The sequence below is a fragment of the Urocampus carinirostris genome, chromosome 16, assembly GCF_059441175.1.
Source record: "Urocampus carinirostris isolate Australia breed hairy pipefish chromosome 16, RoL_Ucar_1.0, whole genome shotgun sequence".
Taxonomy (NCBI): domain Eukaryota; kingdom Metazoa; phylum Chordata; class Actinopteri; order Syngnathiformes; family Syngnathidae; genus Urocampus; species Urocampus carinirostris.
In genome coordinates this window covers 16,953,431-16,974,926 of record NC_142364.1, presented here as the reverse complement: position 1 = coordinate 16,974,926, position 21,496 = coordinate 16,953,431, and the positions used below count along the sequence as shown (strand labels likewise).

The 21,496-nt window shown below is 41.0% G+C and overlaps 1 protein-coding gene across 1 annotated transcript; it reads left to right on the top strand.

The window, feature by feature from the left end:
• Positions 1-1,009: 1,009 nt before the first annotated feature.
• On the top strand, positions 1,010-20,419 carry LOC148350466 (uncharacterized). The gene is made up of 7 exons (XM_088320011.1): positions 1,010-1,231; positions 9,419-9,529; positions 9,612-9,721; positions 11,173-11,454; positions 11,529-11,823; positions 18,801-18,879; positions 20,269-20,419. Exons 1-7 carry the CDS (start codon positions 1,075-1,077, stop codon positions 20,417-20,419), a joined length of 1,185 nt encoding a protein of 394 aa, XP_088176137.1. The 5' UTR covers positions 1,010-1,074.
• Positions 20,420-21,496: the final 1,077 nt, after the last annotated feature.

Below are 21,496 nucleotides of genomic sequence, written 5' to 3'. Positions count from 1 at the left end.
GAGAGAGAGAGAGAGAGGAAGAACAAAGAAATAGAGAGTGATGGAGATTGAGAGAGGAAAAAGAGAGAAAAAAATAAAGAGACAGAGAAAAAGATAAAGATAAAGAGAGAGAAATAGAGAAAGACATGTTGAAATAGAGAAAGACAAAGAGAGAGAAAAGAAAAAGAGAAAGACAGAGAAAGAAGAGAAAATACACAGAGTGAGAATGAGAGAAGCTTTAGAGAGACAGACAACGTCAAAGAAATAGAGAGAGTGAGAGAGAGTGCGAGAGAGAGAGAAAAAAAAACAGAGAGACATAGAGGAAGAGAGCGGAAACAAGAGAGAGAGAGAGAAAAAGAGAGAGAAGACTTGAGAAAGAAAGGGTGAGGGTGAAGAATTTGAGAAGCAGAGGGGGAGGGAGAAGAAAAGAGAAGAAATAGAGACACCATGGAGAGGAAGAAAGAAAGAGAAGAAATAGAGACACCATGGAGAGGAAGAAAGAAAGAGAAGAAATAGAGAGAGGGGTAGAAAGAGCGAGAGAGGAAAGAGAGTTAGAAAGAGAGAGATAGAGAAAGAGAGAAAAGGAGTGAGAAAGAGGAATAAATACAGCTCCAGATGCTTTGTGAGTGGTGCCTGGCTTTGGCAGCATCCAGTGGACATATTTGAAACTCCAAGTCATTTATTCTCTTGTGCTTCTCTCAGCGTATTCTCGCAGGCCGGATCAAACCCCTCGACAGACCTGATCCCGCCCACGGGCTGCATGTTTGACACCTATGGTTTAGAAGGAAACCGGTTATCATCTGTGGGGAGCCAGTCGCTGTCGTTAACTTCTAAGAGTCGTCTCATAGAGCCGTTCCGTTGGCAAATGACACATCACTACTCCATTGGCCCGCAATTCTGGAGGAGCCGAAGCGTACTAAGCCACGCCTACTTCTGGATCCAATTAGCCAATCAGCGCCGAGAGACTCACTCAGAAAAATCCCAGGTGCGTCTGGCTCTTGTTTGGCCTCCTTTCTTGCGGAACCGGCAGCACCTCGAAAACCGAACCACCGAACCGAGCAGTCCAGAGCACGCCAAACCTGATCCGACCCGACCATGTCGGGACCCTCCCGGTGGATTGGGGCCTGGTTTTGGGTTGCCGTGGTGACTCTCGTCCGCCTCTCTCCGTCGGACGGGACCGGCTGGGATTTGCGTCCGAGTCCACGCGACCAAGTGGGGTTCTTCCAGGTCCCCGTTTGGAACTTTATGGCAGGTAAATAACAAACCGGATCTCGGAAGCTTCCCAAATAAATTTGTTTGTGGCGTTTTATTTAGACACAGCACCAAAAACATGGGGTGCGTCGTTTGAGGTGTCCTTAAAAAGTTGAGAGTTAAATATTGAGTATGTGTCAACGATGCATACCTGTCAAGCTCCAGGGCTCCACGCCCTTACAAAATGTTGTATTTTCCCTTACAAAATACAAAATAATTTTACACCATATGTTTTTTTTCCCAAACGTGTTTATTTATGTAGTTTAACATGTTATATTTTATATGTGTTTCGTTATATCATATATATCGTTAATTAACATTTTGTTGTGAGATACTGAGTTGCTCGACATGAATGAGGTTTATTATAAAAAAGTTCAAAAATTAGGTAGCTTGGACGTTCACTGTAGAAGGAAAAAATACATACAAATATAATGAAGTAAAATTATACATTTTCTTATTCAAATTATTTATTCATTTTCTGCAATCTTTGTTGGTAATATACTGATTAAAGGGATAACCACAAACCTGTCTTTTTTCATTTTCTCCTTTTATACTCCTTTTTTTCTTCTTTATACAACATAATAATTCGTAAAATAAGGCATTAAAGCAAGTGAGCCGTTCGAGAGCCGGCTCTCTTTAATGAGTTGAGCCGAAAAAGCCGGTTCTCTAAAAAGAGACTGACTTCCTTTCACTACATAACTAGCACATGAAATCCGATGTTTTTTAAGAACACATGTATTTCAAATTTACTCAATCAACCCCGCCTGTTGTTTTCAGATCAGAATGACTTACGGCGTTTTAATTCAGGTTCGGCCATTGCGACTTGATGATTGTATCCCAAGAAAATTCAAAACTTTGTTGTAATGTAGGCCTACTGCTCTGCTTTCGCTTTGTTCACGTGTGATCGGAATGATGCATGATGGGAAATCCCCAGGCGGCAGACGCATGCGCACAGTAGCATCAAACCGCTCGCTTCGTTTGCAACGAAAAGAAACGATTCCGAGAGAGACACTTCCGCGGTGAACTCCTTTGACTTGATTAATTTGCCGTTTCGTGATAGTCGGTGTATACCGGATGGTACCCATAATTGACAAATTCGCGTTTTTCCGTACAGATTTTCTTGTACGTCGTACACGTCTTAAAATGCATGATAAACGGACTTTGTACGGCAAAAACGTACAGGTTGACAGGTATGACGATGCCCAACTGAGTTCAAAGAGCCCTTATGCTTTATTTTCCATTGCGCCTATCTGCTTTTCTTACTTTTATCAGGCCTGTTCGGCGCGGAACAAACCCCAAAAAGATGAGAAAAAGAAGTGCATTTAAGAAATGCACGCAAATCATGTTACTCTGCTTTCACCTCCTGGTTTAAAGTCAGGATTTCAACCTTAAGTTTTCAAATCCTGCACCCCACTTCATTTATCATTAACAAAAGGAAACAATCAACTATTTGTACACAAAAAAACAGCAGTACAATACAATAATACAATATTTAACCCTTGTGGAATGCAGGAAAGCTTGGTAGGGTTGTAATCCGATACTTACTAGTTACATCTTGGAAAATAGTCTGTGGCGTAATCCAAAGACCATAATGTTGCAGTCATGTGATTTGATTACTTTAATACATCCATCCATTATCTGCACCGCTTATCCTCGGTAGGGCCGCGGGGGTGCTGGAGCCCATCCTAGCTATCCTGGGGCAGTGGGAAGGGGACACCCTGAACTGGTTGCCAGCCAGTCGCAGGGCACATAGAGACAGACGACTCATTCTGTCCAATTAATCTGACATGCATGTTTTTTTGGAATGTGGGAGTAAACCAAAGTGCCCGAAGGAAACCCACGCAAGCACGGGGAGAACATGCAAACTCTGCACAGGAAGGCAGGTAGCTGGATTCGTCCCACGACCTCAGAACTGTGCCGCGGACGCGCTAACCACTCTGCCGCCGTGCCGCCCCCTTCTCCAATGTAAATTTTGCGAATAAAAAACAAAATATTCATAAACACGAATACTAAATTTGGTTTAAGATAAATAATGTAACCTTATCAAGATAATGGGAGGGAAAACAAGGTTTTGTAGTCCAACAGAATAAGTGCTTACATTCTAACCATGTAGTAGTTTATTAAGCAGAAATTAAACATTCTAGTTCACATGGCAGTCAAGATATGGTCTGTTTTAGTTTATATAAAAAGAACATTAAAAACCAAATATTGTTTTTAAGACACCAAATCTTCTTAATTTCCATTAAACTCTGGGATGTCTTGTGTCCAAGTTCAAATTTTTTACATTCTCACAATATAACAATACAGTGATTGTGTAGTGATTAAGAACACCAATTAACTAAAGAACTACACAAAGACATAAATATTTACTAAATGTTCCTGAATGCATCAGTAGCATGCAACTGTGCTGCCCTCACGAAACTGCAGGCTCACGCCAATTTAACAAAATGAGTGCTACATTGACGGAGAAACAAAATACAGAGTGCTTTTACCTGCATCACAATGTATGAGTTGCTCATGATCATAGACACAATTCTATCGGCGCATTACAAATATGTAAAATTGTAATTCTGCAAAATAATCCTTATTTTAACGAAACGTAACTAATTTAAAAACGTCCTTATTTTCTTTAACTGTGACAGAATACAATTTCATTTTTAAATTATCCTAACTTTGTAACACCGCTACCTGTATTCCGTTGCTCCCCTACCCTGAATGCAGGAACATATTATATACACTTTCATCTTTTGTTGTACTTTCAATGAAAGAGACAAATGGACAAATATCTGTCATTGGCTTTAAGGACGCATCAAACCCCACCTTTAGGGTAGTGTTAAATTCTACTGAATAACTCCCTGCAACTGAAAATGTAAGCTACATATTACCCAACACTATATAGGAGAGATTTGTCTCGAAAACAAATATCAGCGTCTAAAATAACGTCTGCCCGAACGCCCTTGGGCGTGCATTTTTTACTCCGGGCATACATCTTACCAAACGTCTCCGCCCGGGCGGCCGGCAACTTTTTCAAGAGAAAATCAAATCGAATAGCTTGGTGCTTCCAGACTTTCCCGAGCGTTATAATGTCGTGCATTTGCATATCATTTTCCAAAGTAGATGCACAGAGAAGACAAGAAAAATCGATAAGTAGTTAGGAATCAAACCAAAACTTCAGCCGCAGAAGATTCAAAAGAAGCGGACAAAATTGATGACGCTACAAAACGTAAACGTACATTAAAAGCATCGTGGAAAGAGGAGTTCACGTGGCTTGTAGCAGACGATGCAACGCAAACATTGCATGAATGAAGATGAGTAAATACAGGTACAAACTGATGGTTGATGGAAAACAGCGATGTCATATACATGCAATGAATGTTATAAGTGGATTTATAATAAACTTAATTTTAAAGTGTTGTTCTGTTATATATTATGATTGTCAAGCCTTAATACTTTGCAACAATGTGTTTTTTGCGATTAGTCGTCTTATTATGTTGCAAGTTGTGAAAAATGGGGCAGGCAACTTTTCAGAGCTTTCTGCCCTGGTGTCCGGTAACTTTTTGTCATGAGTTTCGGACACTGCAAATATATTCGTAATTTACTCAAAATCTAAAATTCATACGTCTTGATAAATGCACACACAAGATTAAAAATTGCCTATGTGCATCAGATATATTTGTGGCTCTGCAAATTAAATGTCGGTTTCAGATCAAGCGACAGTGTATTTGTGGCTTATGCAGTCCTTTGAGACACTTTGTGATTTAGGGCTGTACAAATGAATGTGACTTCACTCGGCATGATTCACACTGGATTTTTTCTTTTAATGGTACTGGAGATTTTGGAAAATTTGTCTTTGGCAGTCCTTAAAAGGGCTTGAATTAAGCCATGAAAAAAAGTGTACCAACCCTGTATGTGTATATAGAGTTCAGTTAGTTTTCTTTATACCAGTAAATACTTTTAGGACTTGCACTAGGGGAGAGGGTAAATAAATGAATACATAAAAGAGAAAAAAAAAAGAAAAATAAATAAATAAATAAAAATATATATATATATATATATATATATATATATATATACACACACATTGTGTCTGTCTGTCTGTCTGTCTGTCTGTCTGTCTGTCTAGAAACATCTGGTGCCACAAAATATTGAAAGTCTAAAAATATTCATTAATGGCTCAGTGATCACACTTCAAGTTCATGTCCGAATAATGTAACCTGACATGAATTGCGCAAGGTTTTTGGGGGAATTGCTATTGTCCCAAAAAAGGCATTTATTGAAGAAAAAAAGCACTTTTTTGACTAATTCAAAGCTCTACTTAGGCCATATGAAACGTTCACCTGTAAGCTGAATCTGTTTATGTATACAGTTCAGATAGTTTTCATTATACAGTAGTCACTGTAGGACTTGTATTGTCCTAAGGGGCTGAGGGTAGCTGGTGAACAAATGAATAAATAAACAATATGTGTATGGATAGATCCGGTACCACTGAAGATTTTGAGTGGTTGGAAGTAAAATATATTCATAAATGGCTGAGTTGTCATACTTAAGTTCACATCCAGATAATGTACGCTGACATACATTGTCACAAAAACGGATGCCATGAGGGTTGAAGGGTCCATGTTATTGCATAAAACCTATTTATATGTCATTGGTATATTCCCATTATTTTCCGAAAGTCTTTGACTTCATGAGCCCTGATGTCATGTGAAGAACAACAGCACCCTAGCAAGCCAGCCTGTTAATTACTTGAAAAGGGTTTGAGTGTTTTAAGCAAAGTTCTGGTAGTGAAAAATGCCTAGGGCGTTGTGTCACAGGGGGGTGGAGCAACGGTACGACAAATGGCAAGCGGCCAAAATGGATCAAAATGGCAAAAAATAACACAGAGAACTAAACACAACAGAGGCTAAACAAGCCGGGACACGGCAGGCTAGATAGATGCTAAAAATGGCTAACCGGGACCGATTGCTGGAAAAATGGGAGTTTGGCCAACCAAAAACATGCAGTAAGCAGCCAAGATAAGCGGGAGCCAACAACAACAACAAAAAAACTACGGCAACAAACACGAACACAGCCAGGGGAAAAACGAGTAGCGTGTCATGCTAGCCAGCTAATAGGGCTAACCATGAAGCCTTTGGTAGCCTGCGCTCTAGCGGGGCAGCTATCTGGACAACATAATATAAATTGCAAGACACGCGGTGAAAGATACATAAGGAAAAGTCACAATCACACACCCAAATGGAGGCAAGCGCAAAAAAGGAACACAGGCTGTACATAACTGCATCTAAACTTACCGCATACAACTTTTGATGATCAAGCACGCAACCCGGACAAAACAGTGAGAAGTCCATCGGCACGGTAAGCAAAGTTCCAATTCCTACAGGCAAAAATGAGCGCTATGCATTCACTGTTTAATACAATCTCCGTCGGTTTTTCAACGGGGACCCGCCATTGTTTTGGTCCTTGTTGTCTTCCAGTGACGTCACAGCTTTGGGGTATATGAGGTCAAACTGTCTACTTTGAGAGTTAATTTCTTGAAATATATGGTGCGTGGAATATTATGGAACATATCTGCATGATCACAGGGAGGAACATTACACGTTCTGTGCCTAATTGAAAAAAGGTCTTTTGTAATCCCTTTAAAGGTATTCCCTAAGACCACATTTTTTTTTCCGGCCAGGCACAGAACATGAAGTGTTCCTCCTCACGATTATGAAAATATGTTCCAAAATATTTAAAAAATCAGCTAATTCGAGAAATTTGGTCTCAAAGTGGATCCATCTAGTTTTTTTGCTGCAGAGCTATGCAGTCATTGAAGGAACACATTTTTAAAATGGCGAATCCCATTAATACAACATGTAATGCAGCTCCGAAACAGACAGTAATTGTGGTTCGCAGAGATTTAGCATTTTTCATTTCTGTGAGGAGATACTGAAACTTTGCTTACCCTGTCACTGGGGGCCTTGTGACAGTTTTGTCTGTGCTGCATGCTTTGACCTCAAAACCTTTGTGGGTTTACCTGCCGTTGTTACAGAGTGCATTTCTCGTTTGCCTTCGCCTCATTTTAGGTAGGCAATTGTGGCTTTTTGCCGCGTGTGTTGCGGAATGTATGATATTTTCCGTCTGACTCCCCGTTAGCGTCGGAGCTGCCGGGGGCATCCTGATATGTATGTTCTTGTTTGGCGCTCATTGGCCACACACTGTTTTGTTTGGCTAGCTCACCTGGCTTAAGCGGCAATTTTGCCGTGTCCCTTGGTTTATTTACGACCAGCATCGCGTTTGTCACCATAGCCGTTTTTTGTTGCTGATTCCCGGTTAACCGGCTGCTCACTGCATGTTTTCAATCAGCCAGCCTCGCGTTTTTCCGCCGAGGCTGTGACCCTGTTTCGTTGATCGTTCCTGGATAGCCCCAGTTAGCTCTCCATGTGTCATTTATGTGTCGTTTTTGTCGGTTGGCACCTTTTTGGCTGCTCACCCATTGTCGTACCATGACGGCATCCACCCGAAACGCAACACCTAAGCATTCTCCACAAAAAAAATACCAAAACTTGTTGTAAAACACTCAAAGCCTCTTTGCTAATTAACACGTAACTCAATAGGGTGCATGTGTTCCTCACGTGACGTCACAGCTCAGGAAGTTGAAGACGGGACACGCTATCTTCAAAATCCATTATCTCGAAAAATGATATATATACAGCTGAAATATATATTATGCAAAAAAACATATGCGATTACCTCACATTTTGAACGTTTTAGAATTTGGGAATACCTTTACACATGTGCCAAAAGGGAGTTGGGTGAAGGCAAAGATTTTATGTCCTAACCCTATTCCATATTTTTACCTTGCAGGGGAAACATTCGTATTTAAAATCAAAACGGCAAAACCGAAACTTCCCCACACAAAGGAAATTTACAAAATAAAAAAATTATGTTTCCAACTTGTATCACTAGTGACTCCTATAACATATAATACCCAAAGTAACACTTGATATATTAATCTTCTTTAGTAAAATTATCCAAAATATGTATAGTATATGATTGATGTATGTATTCTTTTTTTTTCCCAAGCTTTTTCTTTTCTTACACCTTTTCTTTTTTTTCTTGCTTTTTATTTCTGACTTCCTAGCTTTTTTTGTCTTTCTTTTTTTTTCCTCTGTTATTTTGTTGTTTTGTTGTGTCTTTTTTTCTCGTCTTTATTTAATTTGTCTATTTCCTGCTTTCTAAGTCTTTTTGTGCATAATGTAACATCATAATTGGTCATATAAAGATTAGAGCAGGCATATCAAAAGGCCGCGGGCGGGACCCGGTCCGCTGGATGATTCAATCCGGCTCTACCAGTATATAGTATTTCCAAAAAATATTGATCGGTGGTTTCTATAAAAAGTTATTTTTTAAATGCATGCAAACAAAAGTTTCTCTCCGGCTGCTGGAGGGCAGCATTGAGTTGAAGTTATAAATAAGCCAATAAAACACATTATAGTTGAAAGGGGCTGTGTGTGAGGCAGATGGTCAAGAATAGACAAGTCTGAAGAAGTGAGTTTTGAGTCCGGATTTGAAAGTGGAAATTTTGGAGGTCAGGCGGCAATGAGTTCCAGAGCTGGGGGGCAGAGCGTCTGAAAGCTCTGCTCGCCATGGAGCCGAGGGCAGGGTGTAAAGTGAGATGGAGGAGGATCATCTGAGTGTGTGGGATGGAGCAAGGTTATGAATGGCCATGTAGGTGTAGAGCAGGATTTCGTAGTTGATTCAATGGGAGATTGGGAGCCAGTGGAGTTGCTGAAGGAGAGGGGTGATTTGACCGCGAGAGGGGGTTTTAGTGATGATGCGTGCAGCAGAGTTATGGACCAACTGAAGTTTACGAAGGGACATCTGTGATTATATGTAGGATAGCTTACTAATGTAGGCTGAATAACAAAGTATAATATTCATAAATACTGCTCAAAATTTGGAGGTGACATTCTTTTACTGATCTGGCCCACCTCAGAACAGAAAGTCTGGATCTGGCCCAAGAGCCAAAATTGAGTTTGAAATCCCTGGTTTAAAGCAACTAAAACAATCTAAAGAGCCGTTTGGTAGCCAAAAGAGACTGCTCTTTCTAGTGGGCTGAGCCGAAACAGCTCATCCTCTAAAGAGAGTGAGAACTCCTATCACTACAATGTTGGATTCCAAACGTTGTCTTATATGCGCACTACAGTGTCAGGACATGAAGGTTCTTTGGACCTGACCCGGCCGCAGTTCCTCTGCAGAGACGCCAGCCTTTGGGTCCGTTTTTACCTGGCCAAGAAGTCTGAACCGCGGCTGGCGGGTAAGTGCCTTCAGAATCTGATTCAGCTTTCGGTTCCGCTTCAAAGGGCACATGTAAACGTTTTGCGCTCGGGTTTATGCAGATGGAACTCTGCTGCTGACACTGCCTGACAGCTCTGCTGCTTCCGTTCGGAGGTTCGGTCCGGTGCTGCTGATCAAGCTGCCCTACGATAGCCCTCATCTTCAGCTGCTGGTAAATGGAAGCAATGGCTTATGTGTGCTCGGTATTTGAAATTAAATTGATATATATTTCAGGCAAGACATTTTTTGCATATATAAGCAAGCACAATATTTAAAGGAAAACCAAATCAAACAACAGTGCCTTGCAAATTATTTGCTCCCACAAAAAACGTTTTGACATACAGACACTGCCCTACATAGGAACGAGATAGTTCCTTAGTTGAATTTGTTCGTAAGTTGCTTCAGTGCTATATTTTGTATGTTTAAGGTTTATATAAATATGTTTTAGGCTTGTATAAGTAACGTGTATTGTTTTGTACTAAAAATTAATATTTCATAAAATAATATGCACTATAACTTTTGTAAGATGGGCTTCAAGAGTTAAACGACTTCCTCATCCGTTGTAAAAAGTGGCCGGAAAAAAGCGATCTAACCATTTTCTCAACCGAATCAGGCTTACTTATTCCACTTTCATTTCAAAAGAAATGGCTTGCCTCGTCTTTACACTTTACAACCACCGTATTGAATGGCTGCACGAAAAAATAAACAATAAAAATGTCAAAGTTCTCAGCCCGCTGGAGATACAGTATAAAATGTTTACACACGAACTATGAAGAGGAAGCGGATTTCTTCGGGGTGGATGGTGTGGGTGAGCTCTCACAGCACCACCACACGCCGGTAGCGGCGGAAAGAAGCACTACAGTACTGTCCTGTACTCAGAAAAAGGTGCACATAATACAAAACCTAACTTACAGCAATGTCCGAATATTTTTCAACATCCCCAAAAAAATGTTCGGATCTACAGTCTTTCGTAACTCGAATGTTCCCCGCATCTGTACTGTCATGTTTCAGGCTTCAAACTAATTAAAACGTTTACGAGTTTTTATTTCAAAGAATCAACAAAATGAAAAGAAACCAAATTTATTCAACCCTTTGCATTGTGCTAAAATGAAAAGTTGGTGTTGCAAAATAATTGGCCCCTTTTGAGTTGATGCCTTGTAAAACCTCCTTCTGCTGAGATCACAGCCGCAAGTCTTATTGGGTATGTCCGCTATATTTGGTACGGTTGCATTTTAGTCGACACAGACCTGGCTCAATCAGTGGATACCCAATGCTTGCGTGCATCTGGACAGCCACTCTCTAAATCGCTTTCTTACACTAAAAGAAAATAAGGACGTAATCTCGAGGCAAGACTGACCCGTGGGGGCTTTTAAGAAGAGGTGTTGCTACTTTGTAGTTTTTTACATATTCCAGGGTGTTCAGGTTCCGATTAACCGCAATGACCGACAGATTACTGTACACAACAACACAGTCCTCTGGCCCCTTAGCAAATTACCTAAAAAATCCCACAATTAAGTTTTTGCTCAGCTGTCATAGCATATCTATTGAGGTGACTACGTTTGATGCTTAATTAATACAGATTATAAAAGAAAGCCTTTGTAACAGCAAACATTTTCTTGTCAGGTGTCAAATGAAAGACATTTCCACCAGCTCGAGGTCTTTTATTTTGACAATGTGCTGCACTCCAGTGTGAAGGCACTGGCTTCATGCGAAGATCCTGCCACTGCCCCAAGTCCGACACCCACCTCAATCCTCTGCAGACCCACGCAAATCCTGGTTCGGCTGCCTTTGGGCTCCAAAGTGCTGAGGGTCAAAGATGTTGATCGTCGCTGTCAAGTCCATTCTGTGGTCAACACGGTGGTGGCAGGTTTTGCGTTGGTGCGCATCTCCACTGCCGCCTATATGGTAAAGGAACACTAAAATGAGATCCTTTCCGAACACAAAGACCTCTCATCATTTAACCGCTTTTTTCTTTGCAGGAATGTTTGAGAGAAATTTATTTTGAGTTGCGGGGAGAAATGTTCAGTATGCTGGCGGCTTGCAAGAACGCATACAGTAAATCCCCACACAGAGTTCAACCAAGATCTGTTCTGGATGAAGATCACTGTGACTATCAAACTACAGTGGTACCTCAATGTAGTATTGCTGCAACAGCTGCATCCAAAAGAGACTCTGCCATATTTGAAATGTGGGGTTATTATGAAATTCCCTCAAGTCCGTTTAATGAAGATAACACAGAGGACACACCTGAGGATGTTGCACCAACTCAATCAGGTGCGTCTGGTCAGGCAACAAGACCCTGTGCCGCAACGACTCTCCCACCTCCTGATTTGGGAAGTTTGTCCAATGATTTTGGTTCAGTAAATGCTATAACTAAAGAACAATGTTCTGACACAACGCAACAGCGTCTCTCAGAGGATGGTCTTGCACCGACTCAATTGAGTGGTCTGGCAACAAGACCCCATGCCGAAACAAGTACCCCTCTGCCTGACTGCGAAAGCTTGACTGATAATGTTGCTACAATAAATGCTATAACTAAAGAACCAAGTTCTGAGACAACGCAGCAGCGTCTTTTAGAAACAACTGCAGTGCACTTTGCTGCAACAATTTCACAATTTCATGTCGCCTCCTTAACAGCATCGCCATCTTCAACGATTGCTCCTTTTACAAAAGCCATGCCTGCTCCAAATACCTTGAAAGCTAATCTGTATGCCCCAACTAGAGTGATGTCAACAATCTCCCCATCCACAGCGCCTTTACACAAAATCCCTTATACTCTACAACTACTTGAAGACTATTCTGCTACTAAAACTACACTTTCTGCAATCTCAAGTCGACTTTCAAAAACAAAAATGACCTCTTTGTCCTCAACCTCAATTTCCACACCTGGCATCACTTCATCCTTGTTATTGAACAAATTAACTGAGACTCCTTCTTTCATCACCTTATTGGCTGCATTTTCCAATACTTCAGTGACCATGACCAACCCCGCTTCTACCTCAACTCTTGAGCCCACAACTAAACGTTCTGCAACCACAACTCCTTTACCAATACCATTAAGTCCTGAAATAATTACAACAAAACAGTCTTTGACTAATGCAGTTGTGTTAACCACTCCTATGTCGACAACTACAAGGTCCTCAATTATTTCTTTGACCTCACCTCCTACTATGCCCCTACCACAGTTAGTAGCAAATATCTTATGCAAAAACCATGATCCCACCACCACATCTCCTATTATGGTATCGACGGGAATTACAACCGCTAAAGGCCTAACTCTGCTTTCTAGATCTATGATGACCACAAGCACATCTTCTTTGATCACTGGCGTCACGAGTCCTGTTCCAAGGACTAACCAAACATATCCAAAGTCCAGATCCACTGCTCCTGAATTGGTCACAGTAACCTTACCTTTGACAAGCAGAAATACTCCAGTACCAACAGTCAATATTTCAAACATGACTACAAAGATACTAAACACACCTTTTTTCCCCAAAACAACCGCAACTGCTTTAAGCATAACCAGCTCTACCGTAACTTCTTCTGTACCCATGTTTTCTGCTTTTGTCACAATTCCGACCACAAAAATGTACTCTGACACACCACCACACGCTTTGCCTAAAGTCCCTAAAGTGCTGTGTGCTCAAGCTAATCCTGTATTGCCTGCAACGACTACCTCAGCTATAAGTGCTGCAAAGCCAAAGTCAAGTGTTGCTCATACCATGAGGAGCTCTACTTTTACGACAAAGACTGAACCCACAATAACTTCTACTCTGATTTCACCTACAACTGCAATCACAACCGCCGCTGCCTTTCCTATGCTTTCGACAACAACCATGAACATTCTAACTGAAGCCATGAGTTATGTTACGTTACCAAGTGCCACTACCGGAGCGCAAACTGATGCAACCACTGCAGCCACCAAAATGCCATTTACTGTTACAAACACAACTACTCATGCAACAACTTCATTTATTACTTCCCCCACACATCCATTGACCGATACTACGTTCTCATCAACATCAGACCCTTTACTCACAATTGCATCAACCCTTTTACAAGCCCCATCAACTTCTGGATCCACATCGAAGCCTGTTTTTGTCAGATCTCTGACCTCCACAGCCGCATCGCCCAAAAAATCCGCATCTCCTACAAAAACGCATGCAGCCACATTACCACAGAATGTGCCTAAACTTTCTCCGGCTCGGTGTGCTGCTGCTAATCATGCCTTGAATGCAAGAATTGCCAGGACTACAACTGCAGGTGTGCCAACATCATATGCTAAACCTAAAATAAGGACAACTTATTTTCCAATGCTTACTACAAAGACGGTTACCACTATTCGCAAAGCTGAAAGTGTCCCCATAACAACTTCTACTTATGGAGCACCAACTGCTGCAGCCACTGTGCAAAATGAAGAGGCATATGAGGTTCCTACCAAAACTTTATCAACAACAACTTCATTTACTGCCGCAACCACATCTTTATTAGGCAAAATTGAACTTTCACCAGCCTTTCATTTTTTACCTAAAACCATATCAGCCCCTTCACAAGCGGCTTTAACTCCTGCTAAATCCATGATGTCTTCTGCTTTTGTCACATTCCTGACCACTACTACAGCATTGCCGAAAGCCACATCATCTCCATCAGAACCGTACTCTGACAACAAACCACAAACTGAGGCTGTAGGTCTTCAAGCTCCATGTGCTCAAGTTAATTCTGTAACCACTGCCTTGACCTTAACTACTGCAATGCCAACATTGTCAACTGATTTTACCATGAAGACCACTGCTTCCTCTACCAAAACAATTTCATCCATAACTATCTCTGCTTTGGTTTCACCTACAACTGAAAAAATAACCTCTGCAACATTACCTACACTTTTGACCACAGCCAGGACTACTACGGCTGGAACCACAAGTTATTTACCAATAATAACCTCCACTAATTCTCAAAAAAGACCAATTCATGCTCCAACCGAAGCATTTCTTTCAACAGCATTTACTGCCGGATCACATGGATCAATTGGAATAACATTCTCACGGGACATTTATCCTTCACCCAAAACCACATTATCCTCTTCACAACCCACATTGTCTTCTGCTATACCTAGGTTCATGTCTACTTTGTTACCCTCACTGATCACCGCCAGATCACTTCCAGCAACTAGCTCAGTTTCTACAAAACTATATCCAGGCAGACCACCACAAATATTGCCTGAAGCGCCTCGAGCTCCTTGTGCTCCTGGTTATCCTGCAACCACTTTCCTGACTATTACTACTGTAAAGCCAACACTAACCATAAGGACTGCTACCTCTACACGAAATGTTATACCCAGAACCACCACTACTTTGACTTTGCCAATGAGGAAAATTAGAACCCCTGCAGCTTTTCCACAGATGTTCAAAACAACTACCTCTATAGGGACACCAACTGTTGCAGCCATTATGGCTTCCAAAATTGCAACTCTTGTTCCAAATGCAACTATTGCTGAAAAAAGTGCATTTACAGTTGAACCCAGGTATAAATCAAATGCAATTCCACTCTCAACAACCGTAGTTCCTTCGCCAGCCACATCTATTTCTAATTTCCTTGGGTTGATTTCTGCATCCATCACATCTCTAACCATGACTCCAGCAATGTCAAATAGCCGCTTTTTTCCTACAAAACTTAATTCACACCCCCAAACACAAACTGTGACTCGAACTCCTAGAAGGTCGTCTGCTTTTTTCTCATCACTGCTCATTACTAAATTATTTCCAGCAACCACCTCATCTTCAATGAAACCTTCCACTGACACACAATCTCAAATTCTTCCTAAAGCTCCTCAGGCTCCATGTGTTCATGCTATTGCGGCCAACTCTGCTTTGGCTAATACTACTGGAATGCCAACATCAGGTTGTGTTTCTACATTAATGACCAGTACCTCTTCTGCCACTAAGATTGTACCCAGAAACACATATACTTTGACTTCCCCTATAACCAAAACCACAAACTCTGCAGCTTTTCATAGCATATCTACAACAACCATGACTTCTGTGGCTCCAACAAGTGCCTTACTCACAACTACTTCTGAAGCTCAATCTGCTAGTACTGTCTCATTTCCAAATGCACTCACAACTACGAGTCTTGTACTAAAAAGTACTCCTCCCAGGAAAAAAAATACTCCTCATTTGATAACAGATACTTTGCCAGAGAAGGCGGTTCAAATACTCAATAATACAACAGCACTTATGAGACCTACATCAAGCGCAGTGGCAACATCAAGTGTTGTACTTACAACAAAATCTGCATCGGAGAAGCCAAGTATTACTGGACTGTCCACTGCAACTAGTGCCACCATGAATACATATTTCATAATGACTGCATTGCCAATAACAGTATCTCCGACCTCAATAACCACTTCAGCTCCAAAATCAACTCAATTCCTCACTGTATCCACTATTCCAACTATCACTGAGACCACGACTGATGCCAACCTAACGTCAGCACTTTTGACAACTGTGATGCCCACAACAAGCTCATCCCGAATGAACGGCTCATTTCAAACTAAAAGTTCTGCGCTTACAAACCCCTCAGGGACTGCTCTGATCACTAGGGCAGGTTTTTCAAATTCAAGCGCAAAGGTTTCACGAGCCATATTGTCTTCTACTGTACCCACGTTGTTGTCTGCTTTTTTCACATCTTTGATAACAACACAATCATTTCCAGCAACGACATCATCTACTATGAAACTTATTTCAGACAGACCTCCAAAAACATTGCCAGAAGTGCCTCAAGTTCCATGTCTTCCTGGTTATCCTGTAACCACTTCCTCAACTATTACTGCTCCAAATCGAACACCATGTGCCGATTCAACAATTAGCACCACTTTTTTAACCACAAAGATTGTACCCTCAACCACCTCTAGTTCGACTTTAGCTATGACTCAAATCATAACCTCTGCAGCTTTTCGTATGTCTACAACAACCACTATAGGAACAACAACAGCTGCAGCCACTATTATTTCCAAAATTACAGCTTTTGCTCCAAATACAATTATTTCTGCAACAAGTACATTCACAAAAGGACCCACATATCCATCAGATGAAATTATCCTACCAACAACCATAGTTCCTTCTATAAAACCATACTCACACAAATTAACACAAACTGTAGTTAAAGCTCCTTTAGCTGCCTCTATTCCTGTATTGCCTTCACTGATTGCATGGACCATAGCTGTTCCTAAGCCCACATTAGGCACTACATCTACCAAAGGGGACAGCACTTCTACCACAAATGTAGTAGCTACATGCACTTCTACTTTAAATTCACCTACAATTGAAACCACAACATCTGAAGCTTTTCGTCGCCAAGTTACATCAACTGTGACTACTTTTAATGTAGTGACAAATTATGGCATGATAACAACCTCCACTTTAGATGAATCAACTGCTGTACCCGCTATGATTATGAAAATGACAATGAACGCCCCAATCACGACTATTACTGCAACAAATCCTGCCGCTCCCACATTTGGCCAGACCAATATGACTCTCTCACCAGCCAAAGATCCTTCACCCAAAACTACCTTTGCCCCTTCACAATCCACATTGACTTCTAATGTACCCAGGTCATTTGCTTTTGCTCCATCACTAATCACGACCGGATCATTTCTATCAACCACCTCATCTTCTATGAAACCCTCCACAGACTCACCACAACAAAATTTGCCTGAACCTCTTCAAACTCCACGTGTTTCTGTTACTCCTGCAAGCACTGAATTGACTAGAACTGCCGCAATGTCAACATCTGGTTCTGCACCCACCACTAGGTCTTTTTCCTTAAAGATTGTACCCACGACCACCTCTGTTTTGACTATGAATGAAATCACAACCCCTTCAGAATTTTCTACAATTTATACAACAACCGTAACGTCACATTTGACCAAAACAAAGTTTTCTTCACCCCGAACTACATGTTGCAAAACCACTGAAACCACAACAGACTCTGGTGCTGTTACCTCAACTGCTACTGTTTTGATGAAAAACATTACAACCAGGATGGCACATATTTCTACGGTCATACCCAACCTATCTACTCCTGAACCCCCATTTTCACAGGCCACTATTTCAGTCTTACCAATTACGAGTCCTGGAGTCATAACCTCCCTTGCCCCTTTAGGAACCCCTGATACATCCATTCAAAATATAACTATTCCTGCATTTTACAAAGTAATATCTACTGCTGCATTAACTTCCACCCATACCTCATTCACAGGGACTGTTCCTTCTACAAGAAATACAGTGCTCATGTCCACACCTCATGTTGTAACTACTGTTAAATCTACCTCTTTTGCTGTTCCTCTACCAACAATTTCTGCATCCTCAACCAGACCAGGGTCCATAGCCACAACGTCCACCACATATCAAACAGTTTCTCCTATCACAAGTACTGCAGCCATTACATCTGTCCTGACTACATCTGCTAAAAAAACAATGCCTGTTTTTTTCACGATTGCAGTTTTGAAAAAGAGGACTGTTTTGTCAGCAAGCTCATCTCCATCCACAGTGATCACTACTGCTTCTAAAAAAATAAAAACTACAACCTCTTCTACAGTTCCCACAACCACTCCTCTCACCACAGTTAAAATACCTAAGACTAACTTTGTTGTGGATGTTAACCGTACTATTTCTCTAAATCCTAGACATCCCAACAGCTCACCAGGGCTGACCAGAAGAATTGATCTCATAACAACCTTGGGCCCTCCACAAACATTAGCTACTGCAAGTTCCCCAACCACATCAATCGGAACTACATTGAGCACAACTACCCCTACTGTGTTATCTACTGCTGTTCCCACAATCGTATCCTTAAAGAAAATACCTACAACCAACAATCCTCGACACATAGTTTCTTCTTTGTCTCGAAATATAAGTCCCTCAACTACCTCATCTTTATCTATTGCTGCATCCACAACTTTGCCAGCTACTTATCTAGGTTTCCCTATTTTGACTCTTGGACCCAAAACCCACTTAACTAAAGAAACGTCAATTTTTAATATTTCCACAAACACTAAAGCCCTTGTTCCCACCCCAAGTATGCCCGCATCTACATCTGCTCAGTCTTTATTTACATCTTTATCCACAACTACTCAGGCGACTATTTCAATTATACCAACCATAAAACCTGAACCCACACATGCATCAAACCCTACATTAACATCAAATTTACCTCCAATCACAACTCCTCCTTTTTGGTTAACATTTCAGGCTTTGACCAAATTAACTACATCAACCAGCACTTCCACTTCATTGATGATGCCAACAACTACTTCTGCCACAACATGCAGTATTGTACCAACAATATCCACACGTCTTGTTCAAATACCCATTTCAGGTGTTTTATCAACTCAGTCTACTAATAAAGTGCAAAAAACTACTGCACCAGCCCAAATACCTGCATTTACTTCTACTCTAAGTCCAACTTCTACAAAAACAAGTGCTTTACCCTCAACTACAATCCATACAACACATGTAAACTCTCCAACCAACAATGTGATGCACACATCTTCCATTTTTCTATCCTCTATTCTTGTACCTAAAACTACTCAAGCCACTACTTTAGCGTTTCCAAATGCAAGCCCTGAACCCCAAATCATTGTTCCCCTTTCAAAATCCCAATCAGTATCACTTTCATCCACTACATTTCTGGTCACAACAGCCACACCTCACATCACATCAAGTCAAATGCCTTCAACTACAGTGAGAGCTATAACTAAGATGTTTACCTCAAATATTTCTGTTGTACCAACAAATTCTTTTGCCACAACGGCATTTACTCTAAGTGAAGCCAAACCCTCAACATCCTTACCCACTGGAAATAAAACTACACAGTCCCTTATGTCTCACTCTCCAACCGTGATGAGTATAACCAGAACCAGCTATCCTACTGCCACTGCATCTGCTGCAATATCTACGATACCTTCAACATATGTGTCAACACGTGTGCGAATAACTGCTGTAATCCCAACCACCCATTCCAATGGCATGAGGTCGGATCCAGCCACTAGAGTACGTTATGCACCCACAAAAACTACTCATGCTGCAGTCACAAGAAAAACTCCTACAACTTCATCTTCTGTATCCCTAGTCCCATCTTCACCTATGACTAATTCTAAAGTCACAAATTCATTATTCGCAACCACTTATTGGACCACAACTTCTCTTGCTCAAACTTCACTTTTCCTAACCACATCTCCTTCAATGATCAATTCTGTTCTTAGCCCTGTATCCACAACCACCCCCACACCTGCAACTGCTAAAGTAACAAATTCACTTTCAATGTCTACTTTTCCAACTCTAGTTAACACAAAAAGCCAATTCTATACCAAGCTGATAAACTTTACCCAGAGAAAAAGTCCTTTAACCGTAACTGCCTCCACCCCTTTTACAATGTCTACTGCATTGCCTTTGACACAACCTGAAAGCACTGCCATCCTTACTACCGTGTCTTATAATGGATCCACAAGACCATTTCAAGTACCAGTAACTCAATCATCAGCAATGCATGGTACTACTTCCCAAATAAAAGAAACACTTGAAATCACAAAGTCTACAGCCCCAAGTTTAGCTGTTATATCCCCAGCTCATAATACATCCGAAAAAAATGGTTTGTCCCAAAGCACACCAACCATGTCAGGTCAATCTTTGATTAACCTTTTGTCAACCAACGGTCTAGCTTCATCCACCTCAATCAAATCTACAACATATGCATCAGGACAGACAAATATCTTCCTGTCAACCCCAGCTATCAAGTCTACACATATTCCACCAGTAACAAATCACTTACCAGATCAGACAAATTCTTCCCTATGGTCATCCACAAGTAGAAAAACAAGTGGACTGGCTCCAAACATTTCAAAAAGGTCTTCAACATCTTATGTAGGAATAACAACTGCCCCACAAACTCTGTTTACTACTTTTCCTGTGCTCGAAACATATGGAGCATCATCAGCATTTAGAAAACATGAAACTGGTAGTCTAGACCCAACCACTCCAATTCAGTCTTCATCAATCACTTTAACTATGAAAACTTCTCAAGACAAAATTAGTAATTTTTTAAAATTGGAAACCTCTTTTAACACATTTGACACACCCACTAGTCCCACTCAATATTCTGCTTTTGTTTCTAGATCTCATCCAGTATTGAGTACATTTCTTGGTCCAACATTGTCTTCACTGATGGTAAAATCCAAAACAACCAGTAGTCTTAATCCAAACAATGCAATGCGGTCTACACCATGGACTTCAGTAACGAGTCCCAACAAAACTGTAACCTCTCCAGTATTTGAAACACCTCAGATAAATTCAGTGGTGAAGGCAACAAATGAGACGTTTCCATTAAAAGAGAGTGTAACTGGCAATCAGATTCTAATTACTTTAGTCAGTCCTACATCATTTCCTTCAACAAAGTCAATGTTGTCGCCATTTTCCATCTTATTTGGGTCTGGAAAAAATGAACCAACTTTTGTCGTGCCAACAACTAGTAGGTCAGCTCAAACTACAGCAATAACGTCTACAAAATCTGCTCTTAGAATATCAAAACACACCCAATCTATAAATGGATCTTCAACATTGTCTGAGTCAACTGGAATATTTATTCCAGTATCACGAGTAATAGGAGAAACCACAGGTTTGACTCAAATCACCACAAGCATGTTGAAAACATCACGATCTGGTCGGGTTCCACCCACAGCAGTATTATCCATGTCACATCAGGGAATGCAAATGACCTCTGCCCCACAAAGGCCTACTTCTATTCTTCCAGCAGTACCAGAAACACCTAGTAGGCTTCCCTCAACCATTGTCAACCTGCCTACTAAATTTAAAAAGGCAACTTCCTCCAAAGCCTCAATTATTACAACTGCTCTTCCGATGGTGACACATGAGACAAGTGATTCAACTAA

Bases quoted from the DNA above. Each gene is read 5' to 3' on its own strand.
- LOC148350466 (XM_088320011.1), top strand. From the start codon at position 1,075: ATGTCGGGACCCTCCCGGTGGATTGGGGCCTGGTTTTGGGTTGCCGTG. The intron at 1,232-9,418 runs GTAAATAACAAA...TGCGCACTACAG, and splicing joins CGTTTGGAACTTTATGGCAG to TGTCAGGACATGAAGGTTCT. The intron at 9,722-11,172 runs GTAAATGGAAGC...TTTTCTTGTCAG, and splicing joins GCCCTCATCTTCAGCTGCTG to GTGTCAAATGAAAGACATTT.